The 21,612-nt window shown below is 32.9% G+C and overlaps 1 protein-coding gene across 2 annotated transcripts in view; it reads left to right on the top strand.

Moving 5' to 3' along the window:
• LOC142323459 (KICSTOR complex protein SZT2-like) overlaps window positions 1–21,612 on the top strand; it is a 342,875-nt gene that overhangs the window by 15,572 nt on the left and 305,691 nt on the right. For both annotated transcript variants that reach the window (XM_075363101.1, XM_075363100.1), the window contains exons 4-6: window positions 1,757–1,834; window positions 6,468–6,560; window positions 15,452–15,598. In XM_075363101.1, coding sequence (XP_075219216.1) covers window positions 1,757–1,834; window positions 6,468–6,560; window positions 15,452–15,598 — 318 coding nt within the window. The remainder of the gene's footprint in view (window positions 1–1,756; window positions 1,835–6,467; window positions 6,561–15,451; window positions 15,599–21,612) is intronic.

Here is a 21,612-nt window from a genome sequence, read left to right as displayed (position 1 = left end):
TTCACTCCAAAAATTGCAGATGTCATTGATCATGGTGTGGACTCATTGGTTTCTGATAGAGTATGTAAAACTGAATATATATATGAATAAACAGTGCTTCACTAATTTTTCTTTGTTGTTTAAAAATTGAGGGAGTTTTACTTGATGTATGGAAAATATCATTTATTTTGTACCCCAATATGTGGCCGCATAAGTGTTTCACAATAAGGATGTGAATCTATTGTGATACCACCATGAGGTAACAAATAAGATAAATAAATAATACTGATCCAGAAAATTGTCACACCACTATCCATGTGCTCAGAGTTTCACTGTTTTCAATTTTTAGGAAGTTGCTGAATATTTCATCGATGGGTGTTTACTTTCAGTAGTTTTATGTCGTCAGTGTTTCATCAACTATACAATTAATATATTCATTCCTTGCCCATTATCGATTGAGAAAAGTAAAGGTCACATCCTGTTTGTTTTTATATGTCTTCACATAGTAGTTGGGTACCTCATCCGTCATAACATTGTAGGAAAAATGTTTATAAAACAATTTCTTATAGAAAATACCTTAATATATGAGAAAATGAACTATGCAATTCATTGATAATGGATTATATTTGTTTATAAGAACTTTGTTGATTTTTTGCTTTGGTTCTTTACTCACAAAAGAGAGATCCGGGATGATCTTTGTTGCAAAGATTTGACGTTCCTTTATGTATGATGTTCCTTTTTCTCACATTCAATGATTTCATTACTATTTTCATCAGCTATCTTCTCATAACTTCAATAATTTATTTCCATATATTTGTAAAAGGAAAACTCTTATCTCATTTAGAAAATGAACTGCAATATTGATTTCATATTTGGTAAGATTTCTGTTTTTTTTACACATTTTTCCTGCCTAGGAAAATGGTAATAATGTTACCTAGTCAAAGAGGTTGGATCAGTTTAAGCTAATTCAACAGGGAACTAATTATTGCATTGTCGGTAAGAGGTCTTTTGTATGAATGCTAAGTACAAGCAGCCAAACAATACAAAAAGTTGTAAAAAAAGTCTGTCATATGTTAAAAAAGCATACAATAATGTAATGAACCATTCCAATATTAAATTTTTTCTTCCCTAAAATGAATTTCAAGGAAAAACTATTGAATTTAATTGAAGAAATTGAAGAATCTAGTCGATAATGATAAACAAGAAATTTGTGCCCTAACCTTAAAAGCATTTAAAGGAAAAGACTTAACAAATCAACAAAACCAAAAATTTAGAGAACCTGGGAACTATCATATTTGTAAAAAGCCAGGACTCTGGGCATGTGAATGCTAGTTTAACAAAGATAATAAAAAGCATAATAATAATAATACTAGTAGTAAACACTCTAGTGTCAATAATGAGATTAATGTACGTAGTACAGGATTATTATGCTAGGCTTTAGTAACTGTTTTACATAATAGTGAATATACGAATAATTGGTATCAAGAGTCGGGAGCCATGGATAACATGACTTGCAGAAAAGACTGGTTTATTAACTATAGTCCATTATATACATTTATTTGGGTTTGAGTTGGCGAAGGTACATACATAAAAAAAGGCAAATAAAAAGAGAGCATTTCTCTCTTTCTCTTCCTCCCCCTCAGTCCTTATATATGCATGTTTTTTTTCCATTTACTTTTTGGGATGTGGGTATGTAATAATGCGTTGCTTGACTTTTTGTTAGATGAAATAATATTCTTCTATTCAATAATACTCTGTGATGCTTAATACTTTTCAGGATATTCAGCATGGTCAAGTAATAATTGATGAAATATTACACTCATTGAAGCAAAGTGTTGAAGGAGTTGTTAAACCTGTAAGTTTTAACAGTTGTTAAATCTTTTTATACCAGTTAATTTTCTTATTATAATTTTTTTTTTTCATTTGTCCCATTTCTCTTGTTTCTATCTATAATTGTGAACAAACATAACCCCACCAATGCATCTAGGGGGTGTTATGTTGCAGTTGTTTGTTATAACAAAATTATGATTCAAGTTGTTTTAGTTATTTTTTCCCCTAAAGATTGGAAGTCATATCTTATCTGTTTGAAACATTAGTGATGGGTAGATGGAAAAACAGTTAGTATTTTTCATTATTATAATGGTATACCAAAATTATATAAATAGGTGAGAAATTTCATAAGTTCATTGAAAACTTTGCTTCTTTAATCTAGTTTATTCAGGTAATGTTAATAAAACCAATATTTTGTTTAGATTGTAAAAATTGTATTCTGGTTTAGTGAAATTTCATACAAAATCCATTTTTTCATATAAAATCTTTGCAAGCAGTTTTAAAAATGTATATATCCTGTAAGCACTGTTGTTACATTAGCTATAAAAACATGATGAAATCTCAAAGATAGTCCCACCAAGTTCTCCACATTTATTATTACTAAACTTCTTGTCCTTTTTATTTAAATATCTGAAACAAAATAATAAGAATTTTCAACTACGTTCATTGCAGTCCCATGGCACAGAATCATACAAAGTATGATTGTATTAAAAAAAATTGGACTATTTTGTGTGTCAAGAGGTAGTATAATGTTACAGGAAATATTGTTCATGTAGTATTATGATAAGTTGTATTTGTAATTAATTGTTTGTAAGATATTTATACATTTTAATTGTAACTATTAATTATTGAAATCGACTGAAGGTTATTATGTCAAGGTAAGATAATTAATACATTGAAAAATTTTACAGCAGTTTTAGGTCATGAAAAAATACACATGCATGTTTATATGTATATAATGAAATTGTTTGTTTAAAAAATAAATTGTGTAACTAATGTAAAAATATGGTTAAGTACTGTATACAGCTAATGTATTCCAGCAACACTACTGCTATAAGGATTGCTTAGTATGATAAAAACATACTATGGAAGAGTATTTTCATATGTTACCTATAACACTCCAGAATTTTTATATTTGTTTTTTAGAAATAAATTTAAGTTTTAAAAATTCTTAATAGAGCCTCTTTTGATTTGATACTGTTTCCTTACTTAGTAAAGATAAATTTCGTAAAAAAATTGAAACTATGAAAGATTAAAAGAATCCATAAGAAAGGTAAAATATCTGGTCAATTACAGATCGGTCAGTATGGTCATGTTTTTGTAAAATCTTTATAAGATAACCCCAGCTGGTTATTATGTCATTTAAATAAATATAAAGCCCTAATGATTGAGTACATGGTTTCAGAAAATCTACTAAGGCAGGATCGATCCCATCTATACTCCCAATTTCTTCCTTGCTTACATCAATGAATCGAGAATTAATTTAATTCAGGACAGTGCTACCATTCATGCAGGTTGATCACTGATCATTTGTTGTGTAAAAGTTTACAATTTAACCCCTGTTACAGATTTTGAACTAAATTTATACCTGGTCCATGAATATTTAAATAGAACTTGATTAATATGAAAAAGAAAATGCAGGTCTTATTGAATCTCATAGTAAATACAAATATAACGATTAAAAATTTAAATTGATCTAATAATTGAAAATATAATATTTATTCTTTTTGGGTAAAAGCTAAACTGAATAATCAAAAATTGAATACAGCAGCAGTTCATTGTGATTTTCATTTTGTGATGTTAGATACAGACTATTTTAATGAATCCTTTAGTTGTGTTTAAAATAAATCTGTGTTCTGTGATAAATATATAAATACTTTCTTGTTGGCAGATATTTGTATCACTACATTTACAGACATTATCTTTTTTGCATTTATTTGAAACTGTTATGCATGTGAATTCTCTAGCCTTAAAAAAGAATGAGGATCTCCATAATCATAATTTAAGGATAAACTCTAGCATGAGAATAGTTTTATAAAATAAATTTTGAACGTTGAGATGTTCACAAGCTGTTAAAAAAATATTTATTTACATGAATTAAGTTGTTTCAAAGACTGCTAAATAGTGTAAAAGGTTGTAGAAATGAAAATGAAAATGCATTTGATTGTTTTGATGTTGAACGAATACTATAATCTATGATCATTTCATTTTTGCAGTCTTATGCAATTTTTATATGTTTCTTTCTCACTTATCTAGGTTCATATAAAAGAATTTCTTTTTAAAATAAAGCATAATATTATTCTGAAAACCAAGAATAAAAATTGCCTGGGTGATAGAGACTAGTTTCTATTCAAAGGTCCATAAAATTTTGACTTTTTAAGCATACCCAAAATGGCAAGTGGTGTGCATACCATTCTGTAATAATTAAACTGTTTTAAAGCCCACGAAGAAAAAAGAAGCTGAGCTGAATTACAAAATTGTGATTATGCATTTTTTAAGGCGATTGGAATGTCTTGGAAAGTGTTCATTTAGCATGCACTTACACAGATGATGGAATTATATATTTCAGGTTTACAGAGGACAGGATTTATTATTTAGAAATAAAAAAAAATCTGTGTAATTTTAAATATATTATTATTTTATTTACTAATATTAACTAAATAAATTTTTTTAGTTTTCAGGCTAAAATGCATTGAATACATAATTAGAAAAACAAATAACAAATATCACAATTTTTTTTTCAAAATGTGTGGTTTTTTTCTTATAACATCAATACTTAGTATTGTAAAATTACTTAAATTTGTTGGTCTCTATTCACTGTGTAAAGTAAACGATATAGTAATGTTACACAAAATATTTATAATAATAAATTAAGATTCAAGGTATATTTATTTCCTTAATGTAAAACTGTGTTAGGAGCTTCATGCTATGTGATTTTGTGTGTGTGCGTATGGGTGCACTTACTCATTACTTATTCATTTGTACAACCTGGAGATAAATAAATTTAGAATTATATCTCCTGTTATTACCTATTTGATTTTTATTTCTTTGTTCATAAAATATTATTTCTGAAGTTGATATGACATTTAGCATATGGATGCATGTACATGTATCTGTTTGTTTTTATGACTTAAAAATAAAAGATGTTGATTAAATCATTTAAAATAACACTGAAATAAAATTTCAATTTAATTTTTCCGTTCTTAGATTTATACTGGTAGAGTTTTTTTTACAGATCTACAACATAATGGTCACATAATTTTGTGATCATAAATTATATACATTTATATTAAAAAACAAGATTAAGTACAGTTAAAAAAAAATTATCACGAGCAACGATCAATTGATATTTTTCACTTCAAATATAAGCATCATGCTGATTTGAATAAATTGAATAGTAGTATAATTGTAAAAAAAAATCTTCCAGATGGTGACAAGGGTGTCCAGTAGTGTGGAGGTCTCATGATTGCAGCACTAACACCTAATATATAGTTGCCAGACCACCATAAGATTAAAAGATCATTAAAGATATTTCTGACTGATAATGTATTTGACCGATTAGATTCTTCTTAGAATTTGATTACCATTGTTGGGAACATTACTCTTGAGAAAAATGGTGTAAAATAAGGTTTTTATTATTGTATGATGTGAAAAAAAAACAAAACAGAACTTGTGTGAAATAAAATACATAAGATGCAGTTATAGAATAAATTCACTAGATACCTATCTAATGCTGTAATGATGCATACTGTGATCCAACTTGGTAGCGTTTCTGTTATTGCGTAAAAAATTGTTTACCCATAAACAAATAAATATCTGACAAGTGAAATTGATGTCAATTAAAAAGAGGAAAGTGTGTGATCTCCTACTCACCTATATCTGTAAAACAATTTTTGTTGCATAATGATAGGTATACAGTGAGGAATTTAAAGAGTTAGAGAGCCCCAGCAAGTTAGCCATAGTTCAGCCTTTAATGAAAAATTATATCTGATGTAAAACTACAAAAGGAGGAGATTGCTCACATTATGATTCTCTACAGGAAACTGTCTTAACTGTTCTTTCTTTGTTACTCTGTTTTTGCTTCATTTTATTAAAAAAACTTATGTTGAATTTAGGTCTAATTTCTGCAGACTACATTTTACTCTGTCAGTGAAGTCCATATTTTGATTCAACATGTCCTCTTAAAAAAAAAAAAAAAAAAAAGTGAAAATTTCTGTCTAAAAACAGTGTATATTATGTACTACTTCTTGAATTTAAAATTTTTAACTGTTGGGTTTGTTTTATATGTAGCCTTTTACTTTCATTTCATATGCTACAATCTCCAGCTTGTATTTATAATAATTATATTGTATTTTAATGAGAAAGTTGAGCCAAGTGAAATAAGTTAAAAAACATTCTGATACTTTACCGGGAATTAATCAATTGATAATTGGGTTTTCTATTACTCATATAATTTGCACCTTCTTCCCTTTGTTAATATTGGGTTATGAAAAAATAATATCAAACATGTCAAAAGCATGATCAAATTGTCTGATTTATTTTTAATTTTTTTTTTAACTCCAGTGCTATTTGTATTATGTAAATTTTTAGCTCGATTTTTATATATGTATATATAATGTGCAATCTTTTTTATTAAGTATGTTTTTTTCTATTTCCAGTTTAAGATACCGGGGTCTTGTATGATATTTGAACCAGAAATATTTGTGACCATTATAGTTCACACACCTTTTTTCACTACACCAGCACAACAGGTAATCAGAATTAATTTTTTTTTTTTCAGTTTATATGCATTTTTAGGTAGTTGATTTTAAGTAGTAGCAGAGTTTGATTTAACTATTTTTAATCGGATCCACATTTAAAGATGGTAAACTATAAAGATTTTGATAAACTGTAATTTTATTTATGTTGTAGGAGAAATTTTAAGAATTATGAGATCTTGTATTCTGTGAATGAGGGAGTACCTCAACTTCCTTTTGTTCAGGTGGCTGTAGTTTAGTACATATTTGTTTGTAAAATATAGTATGTTTTTAACAGTTCAGATAGTTCAGGTATTGGAGCTTAGGTTATGACAATCTGAGTTGAGGATTTCATAGTGAGTAGATGTGATTTTTCGCTGTGCGTTTGTCTTGTGTTTTGTTCGGATTTTTGGTTTGGTTTATTATTTTGGTTTGGAGTATCAGGAATTGTTGGCAGAAAGTTAGTGGAACCAACCGCTATAAAGTTTTATGAGTTTTGGACTACGGATTCACCTGTAATTTTTTCTAGTGTCTGTTTCTCTCCATAAGAGACATTGTAATGTAGGCATTTATAAGCTATAAATGTAGTTCAGGTTTTTCTAAGTCATTAGACAAGTTTGTACGACATCATTACGTCATATTCTAGGTCATAAACAGCTACTTACAATATTTTCATTATTCTACTGGTGAGTGAACATTTATTATTCTAAGTGCTATACTAGTTTATAAGGGGAAACTTCCTTCCTATGTAATTCCTATACTGTTCCTTACTTATCCTTTTCCTTCTGGATCTCCATCGATCTGGACTTTCCTGAATTTTTTTTTACTCTCCTAGATTTGGGGAGATACATTTTCCTGACCCCCACCACCCCAACCACCCTTAAAGTTAGCTTGTGGGGTATCGTTGGATGCGGGTGAGGTGTACATCATAGATCCAGTGATATCCCAGTTCAGCCAGCCATAACGGAGAAAATTTCAGAGAAAGAGCTGGAAACTACTATGGAGTCGTTGATATCACGGCAGGGGGACAACGTGGCCCTGGCCATGCAGGCACCACTGGTGCAGCTAGCCTAGACGTTTTGGTCGAGGGTCTTTCTCCTAGACCCTCTTCGGATACCAGGAGAGGTACTGAAAGGCTGAAATGCAGGCAGTCCTCTATGGAGGAAGTGGAGGTTCCACTGGAAGTAGAGGAATTGGCCATGAGGTTTGAACGCCTGGCCAAAGAGCTTAGGAGAAACATAGATAGGAATGTCAAGAGGATGATAAGAGACGTTGAGGCGGATCTTAGCACTGTGGTGAAAGAGCTGAGGAATTTGCCTAAGAACGCTGCTCTTTGTGCTTGTAAAAGACAGATGTCTGAGGCTGCCACTCAGATAGTGGTTGCTACTGTACTGTTTGCCCAGTTGCAGATATCCTGGACAATGGGGTGCCCGCTTCTCAGGTAGTGGAACTGATAAAAAAGAACTGGCTGAAGAAGGTATTCTGTAATACGCAAGTTGGAATACCAGACAGAAGTGTGGGGGGCCATTAATACGATGACAGTTGTTGATATGCATGCCATGAAGGAGGGTAAGGTGCTGCAGACCCCATTTTAGGTGGTAATTCCTCCAACTCTTAAAAAAAAAAAGTTATGACAATCTATTTGGTGTTAGGTTAGATGTTTTAAAAAGGGAATTGATGGCTAGGTTAAATTTAGATGTAGTAGGAATTAATGAAGCAACCACCAGGTTGGTCTAGTGGTGAACACGTCTACCCAAATGAGCTGATTTGGAAGTCGAGAAGTCCGGCATCCAAGTCCTAGTAAAAGCAGTTACTTTTATACGGATTTGAGTTCTAGATCGTGGATATTGGTGTTTTTTGGTGGTTGGGTTTCAGTTAACCACACATCTCAGGAATGGTCAAACTGAGACTGTACAAGACTACACTTCATTTACACTCATACGTATCGTCCTCATTCATCCTCTGAAGTAATACCTGAACGGTGATTCCCGGAGGCTAAACAGAAAAAAGAAAAAAGGAATTAATAAAGCATGATGGAAATAAGTACACAAGTTTTGGGCAGGGAATTACAAAATTATCTACACAAAGTCAAATAATGAAAATGTGTAATTAGAAATAATAAATTAATACTTTATTTAGAACATAACATAATTATACACTATATAAATTGCATCAGAAATGATGGGTTTGATATTTAACAGATAATTTGAAGGAACTGCTCTTGTATTTCTGTAGAAGTATCAAATGAAATTGTGGATGATCCTTGACCAGAAAAACATTACCAAGTGAAAAATTGTAAATAACAATGAGAATTTATTGTAGTCTACACAAATTACTTTATGAAATAATAGTAATGAAATTGTATGATGATTAAATGAATAAGATCAGTATGTAATAAAATAACAATTTTAAAATATCATTTGCTAGATATTTGAATACATATTTGTAAAATATAGTTTATTTTAAACAGTTCAAAAAAATTCAGGATTACAAATTAGCGACTGCTATTTAAAAACTCATCAACAGAGTAATATTACGAGGATAAGTCAATTATTATCCTTAATGTAGTTATAAATTTTATTGCAATACAAATAGGAAACTTACATGTACATCATTTTTCAACATAGTCCCCTTGCATTTCAACGCACTTGGTCCATCGTTGCACAAGCTTCCTGATGCCCTCATAGAAGAAGGTTTTCGGTTGAGCTGTGAGCCAGGAATACACTGCTTTTTTCACTGTTTCGTCCGAGGTAAATCGACGGCCCCTTAATACCTCTTTGAGTGGACCAAACAAGTGCTAATCAGAAGAGGCAAGATCAGGACTATACAGATCAGCCAGTACTTCAAAGTTGAGTTTCTGGAGTGTGGGCAGCAGTATGTGGATGAGCATTGTTGTACAACAACACAACACCTTTCGACAGCAGTCCTTGGCGTTTGCTTCGAATTGCAGGCTACAGCTTGGCAGTAAGCATCTCACTATAACGTGCACTGTTTATTGTCGTACCCCTTTCCTCATAGTGTTCCAGTACTGGGCCTTGTTATATAATCTATATGAGAAAGTAACAAAATGTACGACTGTATGTACTCCTGTCGGTTATCGTGCTCCTTTTGTTACAAATTCAGCAAATGTGATACACGTCAATTCGACATGGTGAAGCAATTTGACATGGTGAAGTTAGCTTCGTAGCTCTTCACCAATCTTCCTACCCGGATTAATCGATTAGCACGTTAGTAGGCCGATGCAAACGAAGGTTGCTGGCAAGTAAGCAGAGCAGTTAGTTTGTGCTGTGTGCTATTTCGGGTCGTGTGCCAAATTATCCCATATATATATGCTGGATTTTCATGGATCCCTTCATTGCTGCATCTTTATCTGTAGCGTGTTCATTGGATATTAATTATTCTGTATATTTATTATTATTAGAAGTATAATTATTATAATCTTTCATTATTAATTAATATGTAATCACCTGTAATTGATATTTTTGACTTAGAAGAGGAAGAAGATAAACAGGAGGTTACAGATTTTGAGCAAACATCAGGTAATAATAGTCCATGACCAGTTGACATCATATCAACGCAGATTGTTGACAAACTAAGATCAATCCCTAAATGTCGACCATCAGGAAAAGGCAAGAAGACGACTGGACAGCCAACAAAAAACAAAGAACAGAAGAGAAGGAAGATGATGACAACAGAAAGGAACCAACCTACCATCAGGTTTTCGAAGACATTGAAACCATCCTCAACTCTGACGACAACGACCAAGGATCCAGTTACATCTCCTGGAACGGCAGGTCCGAATTGCTCCGGTGTCTCGACGGTGAACCAAGCACCTCCCACCACCAGAGTTGAGGATGGTGGAGTAAGCACATGTTCACATGGCATCTGCCGCATCTTCTCTATCAGGAACTGGATCCTCTGTAGTTTATCAGTCTGCTAATGAATATAAAACTGGAAAACTGTCTTTTACTCACCATCGAATTTTATATTCAATGGGATATCAATATAAATGTTTAGATGTAGCTGGTAAATACGATACAAATACAAAACAAAAATTAGTTACTACACTATTTGCACATGTACCTTGCGATATTATACCATGGTATTTAACACAGACAAAATTAATTCTCTACCTAAAATTTCGAAAGTAACAAAATGTACGACTGTATGTACTCCTGTTGGTTATCATGCTCCTTTTGTTACAAATTCAGCAAATGTGACACACGTCAATTCGACATATTGTATTTTAGGAGTACATTGTCACGGATTAAGTAATAAATATAACGGATTAAATTTACATTATAAAACTGAACAAGACTCTTCAATGATTCCTAGCAGTACTGAATCCGTCGGTTATGACGATTTCGAAAAATGGTACGGAACGTCATTGCAGGACGTAAATAAAACTTTTTCCTACATAGCTATTCCTTCTTTTTGTAATATTCATCCTTTAGAAAATTATTACTGTCAAAATTACGACGCATGTAAAGGAGCACCTACCTTACCTGAAATAATCCAAGATGTTCGTATATTTGATATGTCTAATTCAGTGGCTAATCTTCCAATCCTATGGGAATATCAACCGCAAATATGTGTTTTAAATCCACAACAGCCACATATGCCTTATCGTACTGATAAGCATTATATAAATTACAGTTGTAAAACTCCTGGTTACTTCAAAATAAATATGGATTATAAAACAAGGGCCTTGTTGTTGTTTTGTTTTCCCAAAAAACCGTAAGGATCAGTTTTCCTGTTGATGGTTGGGTCTTGAACTTTTTTTTGCAGGGCGAATTTGGATGTATCCATTCCATATTCTGCCATTTACTCTCCGGCTCATAATTATGGATCCATATTTCATCATCAGTCATGATTCTGTCTAAGAAGACGTTCGTTACCATAGCGATCCAATTGTTTTTAACAGATATCCAAGCGTGTTTGTTTATGCAACTGTGTGAGTTGTTTTGGGACCCATCTTGCACAGACTTTATGAAACCCAAGTTTGTTGTGGATGATTTCGTAGGCAGAAGCATAACTAATTTGCAGACAATGTGCCACTTAATCAATAGTTATCAATAGTCTGACGTACTCAATAGTCTGTCTAAGAAAACCATGTTACATGCACGCTCAGTGTTTTCTCATTTGTGGCGGTAAACTGTCGTCTGGCTCCTTCATCGTGTGTAACACTTATGCAGCCATTTTTGAATTTTTCATTCCAATCATAGACACTCCATTGCGGCAACACACTGTTCCTGTACTGTACCTAAAGTCTTCGATGAATTTCGACCCCTGATATACCTTCTGACCACAAAAAATGGATCACTGAACACTGCTCTTCTTTCGTGCAAACAAAGCGGAGCAGCCATGGTTAACGGCAGGGCATGATAATGGAACTAACCTAGCAGCATCAAACCTGCACAGACATAACAATTAAACCATGCATGCGTCATGTACGCAACACGACAGTACTACCAACATAAACAAAAATATAACTAAATTGCGGATAATAATTTACTTAACCCTCGTACCTTTTTAAAAGTATATTGTTTAGTTAAGTTTAAAATAAATATAACAGACGATTTTTTAGATCATTAGACAATTTTTTAAAAGTGGAAACAAGCATAATTAATCTTTTCATTGAACTATTATGCCATATAAAATGAAAGTAATATTCTTCAGATTCTTCCAGTGACTGACTGTTATTTTTTAGGAATAAATTATTTTTTTGTAGCAGACATTACATGTTAATATTATCTCACTGTAATTAAATAATTTTTAATTTTCTAAAATTCACTCTACGTGAATCATATTTGTTGGTATCAGCCAAAGATCTGTTGGTTCGTCTGTTGGTCCTTAAAAACTCATTCTGATTTTTTTAAGGATCCTCTGTATTATATTTTAGTTGAGAGAGTGTGTGTATAGGTATAATAAATATTTAAAAACAATGACAAGTTTAGCTATCAGTTGAGGTGCCTGAATGAAACAGTGTATCTGATCTCATTGTAAAGTTAATTCAATCATCCTGTAAAGGTTTATTATTATATAACAAGATGACAAAAATTTTACATTATGGTTGATAAAAAACAAATAAAAAAATAATTTATTAAGGAGATAGAACATTCTGTGTTTTATTATAAATGTTGGAGAATTATTTTCATCAGGATAAATTAGGAAACAGAGTGAATTACAATAATATTAAGATCAAGTAATGTCTGAACTATTACGGTAAAGACCAGTAAGTGACATTTTTAAAAATTTGTTTTTTTTTTACAAATTTCATATAAGCAGTATGTGCTGATTCTATTATTAATTTGGCCAGACTGAAAAATTAGTCTTAAAAGTAATGTAAAATTCATTGGTTTTGAGAAGTAACTGACTTCTTAGCGTGGATGTGTCATGGAAGAGAGCAGTAAAATGCATATTACTTTTTGCCATGATAGAAATTTGAACCTGTATAAAATTGGTAACTGTAATTAGTTACAGTATATAAACTGGACCTGTAATTAATTTCAGTGTTCTCTCTGCTGCAGATATATTAGTATTAAATATTAGAAAACCTGGTACACTTTCATGAGTGCTGATTGTGTTTTCCACCGAGTTGAGCAGTCTATAAAAACATACTGGTCAGGAAACTTGTACGACTGTGTGTGTGCTTATTTTTTAAAAGCTGTAGAATCACCAAACTCATAAACTTGAATATTTATATTTATAAAGATGATGACTTTTTAAGTAGGTAGCTGGGGGAACAAAAAATAAATCTGCTGTCAAAAATAAACTTTGGTAACTAACTAATATTTCTCTTGTGAAATTTAGAAAAAGATCAAAATCTCTGCACTTGAAAAATAAAATTAGTGATATAAATTTTCATTAATAAATGACTGTTACCAATGACTGTTGGTCTCTTTCTATGTTTTGTCTCACCTATTTGAACTGTTTAGCTTGTTCTGCAATTCTGATTGGCTATGACAAACTGCTATCTGAATTCAGTCAGGGTTTGATTAGCTAAGATTAGGGTATCAGAATTCAGTATTATTTGAAAGGTAATTACCGAAGGCTAAACAGGAAAAAAGGGTATCAGAATTCAATCAAGTCTGCTCAGAACATCTCTTGTTTTTTCCATCAAATATTGCACAGTCTTTTGCAATGATGGCAAAGTGGTTTTGTAGCTTCAGCAAATAATGTAAATTTAACGGCATCTGTTTTTGTAGTGTTTTTTCTGGTTATGTAACATATGATCAGTGGATATAAACCAAGTTTTGAGAAAATTGTGTGGTATGGGCAATTGGGTGGTATGTCAAGAGTCTAGTGAATAGAAGTCCTTTGGTGATTCCCAGATTGACTTCCATTCTACTGCATTAGCTACTATTACTTGATGTGGATTTTTATAACCAATATTCTGCATTGTCATGGGGCTTAAACCAAATTTCCTTTGTCCTATTTGCTTTTGTAACCACAACAATATACCATTCTAATATCAGTGCAGCAGAACCTGGAGTCAGATGAAATTGTTTATATACAAGAACCATTTTCTCTTTTGTGAAATGTTGTTCGTAGCATGTCTTCTTTGTAAAAGAAATACAAGGGACCTCTACCTTTTCCTCTAGAATCTATGTTCTGTGTAAAATTTAATAATTAGGAATATTCGTTTGGGACATGAGTGAAACATGTGGGATAAATAATTATTACTTAGAATTAAAAAACCATTTGCCATTCCACCAAAGAACTACAATACTGCAATTTTTAGAAACTACTTTGTGAACTATTTTCATCATAATTTTGAGAAAATTGTTACAATTATTATATTGACATTTAGTAATATAATAAATGATTTTTGAGCATTCTTAGTACTTCTTAGAACTGCATTTTGTTCATTCTTAAAACATATTGCAAGAACAGATCTCTAGTTTACAATACGCATGTTTTGGTAGTAATCAGTAAGTGAAATTACAATAAAGTAATGCTGAATTCAATTAATAGCTATTTAACTTTGATTTAATATAGATATTTTAAAGTAATTTGAATAAAAACTTTGTTTTTTTAAGCAAAAGGAGTTAAATGGATTTTTTCAGTTTCATTTTTCAGTCACCTACTACTGCTTACCAAATCAGACATAGACAGACCTAGATTCTAAGGTCAGTGGTGATGTATTGTTGCTTACCTGTTAATAAAGTGATTGTTGAATGCTCCTGTGGGTATGTAGTTTATTACTATAGTGCCTTTCCTTCAGATTATTTTTTAAAGGTAATCTGGATCTAAAAAAAATAATGATATTTTTCAGTGACTTCATGAAAAAGTAATTGAAAAATAACAGTCATTGAATTTCATTGTGGGGACTTGTAAGTGGAAAACTAAGATACTTTTATGGCTTGGGTTTTAGAATTATTTTGGAATACGGAATCTGACTAAATATTTTTAGATTATCGCAACTTGGTTATGTAGGAATTGTCAAAAATATTTGAATGGTTTTAATTGTATACTGACAAGTACATATTAGCAATGACATTACACCATACTTATCACTTTCATTACTCCTTTTAGTTTCAATAAATACTCCTTTCGTGCTGAAAATTTGTTTATTTGTTCCTTGGATTTTACTGTTGGTGATTACATGACTTATAAAAAAAGAAGGCATTGATGGTGTGTCTTGCCTGCTGGCTTCTAAAACTAACTGTGAAAACTATCTCCTGCTTGCAAGGATGCATTCATGTGCTTGTGATCAATAAATGTAATCTAACTGCTCATTATAGAAGATTAGGATTTTAAGTTTTTGAGACTGGGATTATGCTTATGATTTGATAATTTGCTTTTTATTCTTTAGTAATTTTTATTTCCACTGATTGTCTTGAGAAGTGGTTCTAATTTTTTTTGTGCAATTTTTATATTAAATAAATTATTTTTGCTGACAGGTACTGGTTCAAGGTTGGAAGGTTACTCAACAGAATTTAGAATTTTTCTTGTTTGCTATTCAGAAACAGCTAGAGCTTCTAGAAGATAATATAGCTGATGTTTCTGGACTTGTACATGACCAGCTGCATGATCTAAGAACAAAACAGGTAAAATTTAACAAAAGTTAATACACATCACAAAATATTATTTTGTATATCTATATTATGAACATGTAGAAAGGTATGTTTTTATGTGATCAGTTTCTTATTGATTCGTTGGTTGTCAAATGGATGTTAAAGTTACTGACAAAAAGCGAATTTATTTCATGAACTCAACTGTTCGGTTCCTTTACCTGAAATAGAGATTACTATTTTACTATTTTAGAGATTACTAGAGAATTACTATCAGTTCAGTGTGTTCTTTTGTGCAGAAATAAAAAAAAGTGAAATTATATTTCATATTTAATTAATCATATAAATGTTTAGTTAAGTCAGTTAACATTGTTTTTACACTTGCTTAAACAAGTTCCTTTAAATTTAATAAAATTTAATTTGGACTACTAGTTCTATCTGAAAAAGTAAGAATATGTCAGTTTGATAATATTTTACCAGATTTGAAGATATCAGTGTATTAAGACGTGTAAAAACTATTGAAAATAATGTTTTTAATGTTTTAAGACATGTAAAAACTATTATGTGGTGTAACATATGGCACCTATAAAAAAATTGCTTTTTATAAAAAATAAAAATTTTATCTGTTGTATAATAATTAAAAAAAGATTTTCCTGTGTTTAGTATCAATATGATGGTTGTTTTTAAGAAATTACATTTTGGCCCTCAGAAAAGGTAGAACATTTTTTTCCATTGAACTATATGTTTTAATGACAGAGACTATTATGGTCTGTGCAAAGTTTTATACTTTCAATTAATAATAAGTTGGAAAAATGTGAAAGAATAGGAATTTCAATTAAAATGGATCGGAATCTTGTTGTCCATTAAGGATGGTTACAGTCACATTGTGTTGCTATAGAAAAGGCAAGTAATTGGATAGGTACAAGTTTTTTTAATAATATTTTATGCTTATGTAAATGATAGCTACCTATTTTAATTTAAATCCTTTCCTTCATAATATTTTTTCCAACGTGCTAATTGAAACTATGAAACTGTGTATACTGAAACTATTGTTAAAATACATGGCTCAGTGAAAAAATATTTTTTTTCTTATCTTTATTGAAAGCAAAGATAGCAATAAGAAAAGGCTACCGTATTGAAATTTAATACTGGAAGAAATTTGTTAAGTACATTAATGATAGATAAAATTATTGTTCTTCAGTGTACTTAAACATTACAAAGTTGAATGTTGAAACTGCAACTGCACTACCAGGACAAGGACAACATATGAAAAAATTAATTTTTTTTAATAATTTTTACAAATAAATTGTAACAAATAGAAATAACAGAAAAGAACAAGGTTTATTTTAGTATAAAAATCTATTTTTTTAAAAATTTGTAATTCTTCAAAGACAAGCTTTTGCTTTTGTGAGCATAATTTATTAGCTATAAATCTTGTAAAAAATCAATTATTTAAGCTGTAGTAAATGTTTATAGATAAATTCTATTTAATTTCCACCTGTAGAATAGAATGTGGTAATTGTGAACAAATTTACTTTAGGAAAACTTATTAATGTTTTGTAAAAGTTTTTTGGATTATTGTACATACTAAAAAAAAAATAGAAAATTAACCTTTTAAAAATCTTTTGTTGTGTGCTGTTAAAAATATTTGTAATTTTATTTTGTTGATATTGTTCTCTTTAAAAGTATTAGATTCAGCAATTTCAGTCTTTACACTGTGGTTTTATACCAACACATAATTTCTTAAAAAACTTGAAAATTATAATTTTTTGTGATATTTTTGTTATTAGTTTAAGGTAGCATCATTTTCTTTTTGCTCAAAATTTTCCATTTTTGAGTTTTGTAATTAGTTAAATAAACCCTCTTTTGTTTCATTTGCAATATTTGAATCTGAATAACTTTCTATATGTCCAGAAATTTCATGATGGGTGTTTTTATATTTTTAAAGCTACTTAGTATTTATATATTTCCTCAGATTTACCTATTGTTCCTACATCTAAGAAAATAGACCTTTTTGTACCTTTGCTGTTTGGTCCTGGAGATCTCATACTTCAGATCCTACCTAGTCCTTTTAAGCTTGCCCCGCCAATAGGTACGGAGTTTGATATCATCCCTCCTATTGGCCCTCTGTAGTCTTTGTCTGGCGGTCATGCAAGATTGTTTTAACCTGTTAACCTTGGCAGCCCACCTATAGGCCCGTTTCCTATGGTGGCCTGCCTTACTGCTCGGTTGACTCTTGTTGAAGGTATTGGCTATGATGCCTGAGAGACTCTCAGGGTCCTTGAGTTTATATCGCCAAGACAAGGGATTTGGCCTGGAAGGAAGCCAAACCTCCTGACTGACTGCAGGACAAGGAGCCTTTTGCTGCTGTCTCTTAAAAGGACTAATTGCACACAGAATCGTGTTGTGATCTGACAGCATCTTGCCCTCCAGGACTTTCCTTCCACTTGTGGTTAACACTAGGTCCCCTGGGTCTCAAGAATGTTACATCAATGTAGGAGGCGCACTCACCTCTGTTGAAAGTAGGGGCATCATCTTGATTAAGGCAGGTGAATCCCGCCTCATAGAGAGTACAACTGCAGCGGTCACTCACCATTCTGCCCCACATTTGGTTTTTAGCATTGAAATTGCCTCCTACCAAGACACTTTTTGCTGACTGTATACCTATCTCCACCATTAAACTGTCCAGGTAATGCTCAAAAGCATCAAATGAACGGTTTGGTGAAATATAGCAACTAAACAACAGGACCATCAAAGCCTCTAGCCAGGCATAGCCTGAGCTGCTGCCAGAGCTAATTACTGGCAAGGTCCAAATACCTCGATAATGGTGGTGCTGCTTTCAGCATCACAGACCCACTGACTCTCGTGGCTAATGCTATATCTGACTCACTGCACTGAATGAAGTTGGCTTTTTCTTGTTTTGTGATCTCTGAGACCAAGTTGTAGACCCTTCGCTCCTGTTTGTATTAATTTGGACGACTTTAATTAGCTGTTTTTATGGTGCTTTTCTACCAGTTCTGTGGCTGGTAGCTTTGCAGGTTGTGCATCTTTTTGCTTCTTTGGACTCAGACCTTTTGTGGCCGGCCATGCTACTGTTGAAACAAAGCATCGAGTGGTCAGGCCCCTTGCACTTAAAGGCACGATGGTCTGTATCACGGCATCTAAAACACGTGAATTCTTCCTCCCCTTTGATGACATGGGAGCTGGCCCATTTGATTTGGATCCTGCTCAAAGCATGGAGCTTAAGAGCAGTATCCATAGGCAGCGCCACGAATACCTTCTGGGTATTGCTAAAAGCTGGCCTGAGGGATGTAACTAAAACCGAGTTTTTGTGCCCAAGGGTACGTGAGACGCCCGCTTACATCTCAGGACATGGTCTTGGCATCTAAGTCCTTCATGTGGATGAAATACTTCTTATTGGCCTTTCCTCTGAAGGGTCATATCAGCTCACAACCTTTTTCTTTATCGTCTCATGTAGCATCGGCAGCATTGGCTGTGTTTTTCATGTGGATCTGTACTTTGTTGTTTCTGCCTTTCCTTATGGACAGTATATCTTTTCCTCCTTATTGGGCACCTTCTGCTTTACTGACCTCAGGAGGTTGGCGAAAGACTTTCCACTGGACTTGATAATAACAGTCTTAGAGGCGTCCTGCACAGCGGGCGTTCTGGATTTGTTGAGCCTGTCTGTATCCATCCCCCCCCCAAGAAAAACATGAACTTCCTGTTTGAATGTCTTGCCAGGTATTCTGAGAGACAACAAACACAAAGTCTGATCTTGTTGGGTGGGACTCCTACACCAAGCCTGGCCATGTCCGATGTTTCCATGATTTTGGAGAGCTGCAGCTGCACCACCCTGATGGTCAGTTCCGGCTTGGAGTCTATAAAGACCACAAAGGCTTGACACTGTGTAACCTGCACTGCATCACATGGGAGGAACCTGGAGGGAGGTCTGTCTACAAGGACCTGACCTGGTGAAGGCCTTCTGCATGTAGATGTCCTTCGTGCTGGTCACCAGGTCAGTGACAACAGCTGTATCTGCCTATGGTAGTTGCAAATGGGTTGCTTCACGAGTTCCCACTTCTTGAAACAATCTGCTGGCCAGCTCCTACAGACAAGGTTTACAATCTTGTCATCTGCCATCCCTGTGAAATAAGGGAATGTAGCTCATTACTCCGCTGCTTTCTTGTTATCTGGGTGGCAGCTTCTGGAGTCTCTTTTCGTCTTGATGACACATTCTGATACCTTGAACAGAGGAGATCAGCTGCTTTGAGGAGGTGGGTGCTGCTTGATTTTGGTGTTAGCCTGCTTCAAGTTGTGAAGGGCCTTGATCTCTGATACTAAGCTAGAAATAGCAGTATCGAGTCCTAATCAGGGTAATCTGGGAAATAGCAGTATCGAGTCCTGGCCTGGTCTCGTCTGGAGAAATGGAGGCCATTTTATTTATATGATTAATGTATGAGGCTCGGCTGATAAATTTTGCACATATATGTGTAGCAAGGGAATGAAAAGAGATATTAGAATGAAATAAAAAATGAATAAAAGTACAATACCTGAGCTGCAAAATGCAGTATTTATTTTTCTATATAATCCTCGTTTACACTGATACACTTTCCCCAACCTGTGACAAGTTTTTGCATTCTGTCACTGAAAAGTTCTGGTGATCATTCTCAGATCCAAGTGGCCACAGCTTCCTTCATCTCATTGTCGGTAGGGTAATGATTACCTCTGAGATCCCTCTTGAGATAAGTGAAGAAGTAGAAGTCGCACAGAGCCAAATCTGGTGAGTATGGTGGATGCAGTGTTGGTTCAAACTTCAGCTTGCAGAGAGCCATCAGAGAGTTTGCGTGGTACCCATCATGTATAGATTTTACAGTAACCCAATAATGTGACCTATTCATTGTTTAGATATGCCTAACTGAATAGCAATGCATTGCTGGATGATTTGCCTGTCACTTTGAAGCAAATCATCCACTCCCATTCAATGTTTCTCATCAGTCATAGAAACTGGTCGTTTGCTGCGAGGTGCATCCTCAATTGTCGTATTACCAGCTTCACATTTGCGAAATTTCAACACCCACCTATTCACAGTACTCCTGTCAACAGTTTCACTACCGTAAACCGCTTTTAAACGATGAAAAGTATTTGTAGGATTCACATTTTCTGCTGTTAAAAATTTGATCACTGCATGCTAGTTTAACTGTGTTGACATATTGGCTGTACTCGACTTCATTTTAACTGCTACTGAAGACAAACTGGTAAACGGATTTCAACGTATTATCACAGGTTTATATAGAGGCATTTTCGTTGTCATGCCCCAATTCGATTGTACGTTTTGTCTCCGTGTAGCACGCTAGTGTGCAAAATTTTTCAGTCGAAAATTTAATTTAGTTTGTTATTTTTATTAAATTATTTTATTCTATTAAGTTATTTAATTTAATGTACATTGAAAAAAAAATTGTTGTGTGTATTATTAAAAAAACTGACAGAGTTCCCACACTCATATATGAAGAGGAATTTGAACTAGGCTTAACCTAATCAACTCCCACTGTCTTGTATAACTAATAAAAACAAAAAGTATTCACTGAAAACATAAGGTAGCTGAATGCTTGGGCTTTTGCTGGACTATGCCAGTAGCTAACGCACCAAGACCATTACAGCAAACCTCAAAGAGAGGTTAAGAAACAAAAGGAAATAGAAGTAATTAGAGAAAAAGAGTAGAGATAGAAATATTTTCTAGATAAAAGACTAAAAAGAAAAAATCAGTGTAGGTAGGAGAGAAAAAAAAGATAATAGTTTGGTGCGAAAGGTAGCATCTCGATCTTTCATCTGGAGGTCCTGGGTTTGAATTCTGGTCAGGCATGGCATTTTCATATGCTGCATTTGTCATTCATCTCATCCTCTGAAGCAGTACCTAATGGTGGTCATGGAGTTTTTTTAAAAAAAATTAAAAAGTAGTTTAATGAAGAGAACGAATGGTGTTGGGGAGCCTAACCTACAACCACCATGTGGCAGATTAACAGGCTTTGATTGTCTGAAAAGAAAGAAACCAC

The sequence above is a fragment of the Lycorma delicatula genome, chromosome 4 (assembly GCF_047948215.1).
Source record: "Lycorma delicatula isolate Av1 chromosome 4, ASM4794821v1, whole genome shotgun sequence".
NCBI classification, from domain to species: Eukaryota; Metazoa; Arthropoda; class Insecta; order Hemiptera; family Fulgoridae; genus Lycorma; species Lycorma delicatula.
The sequence above is the reverse complement of the archived record's forward strand: the minus strand, read 5'-3'. Positions and strand labels throughout refer to the sequence as shown.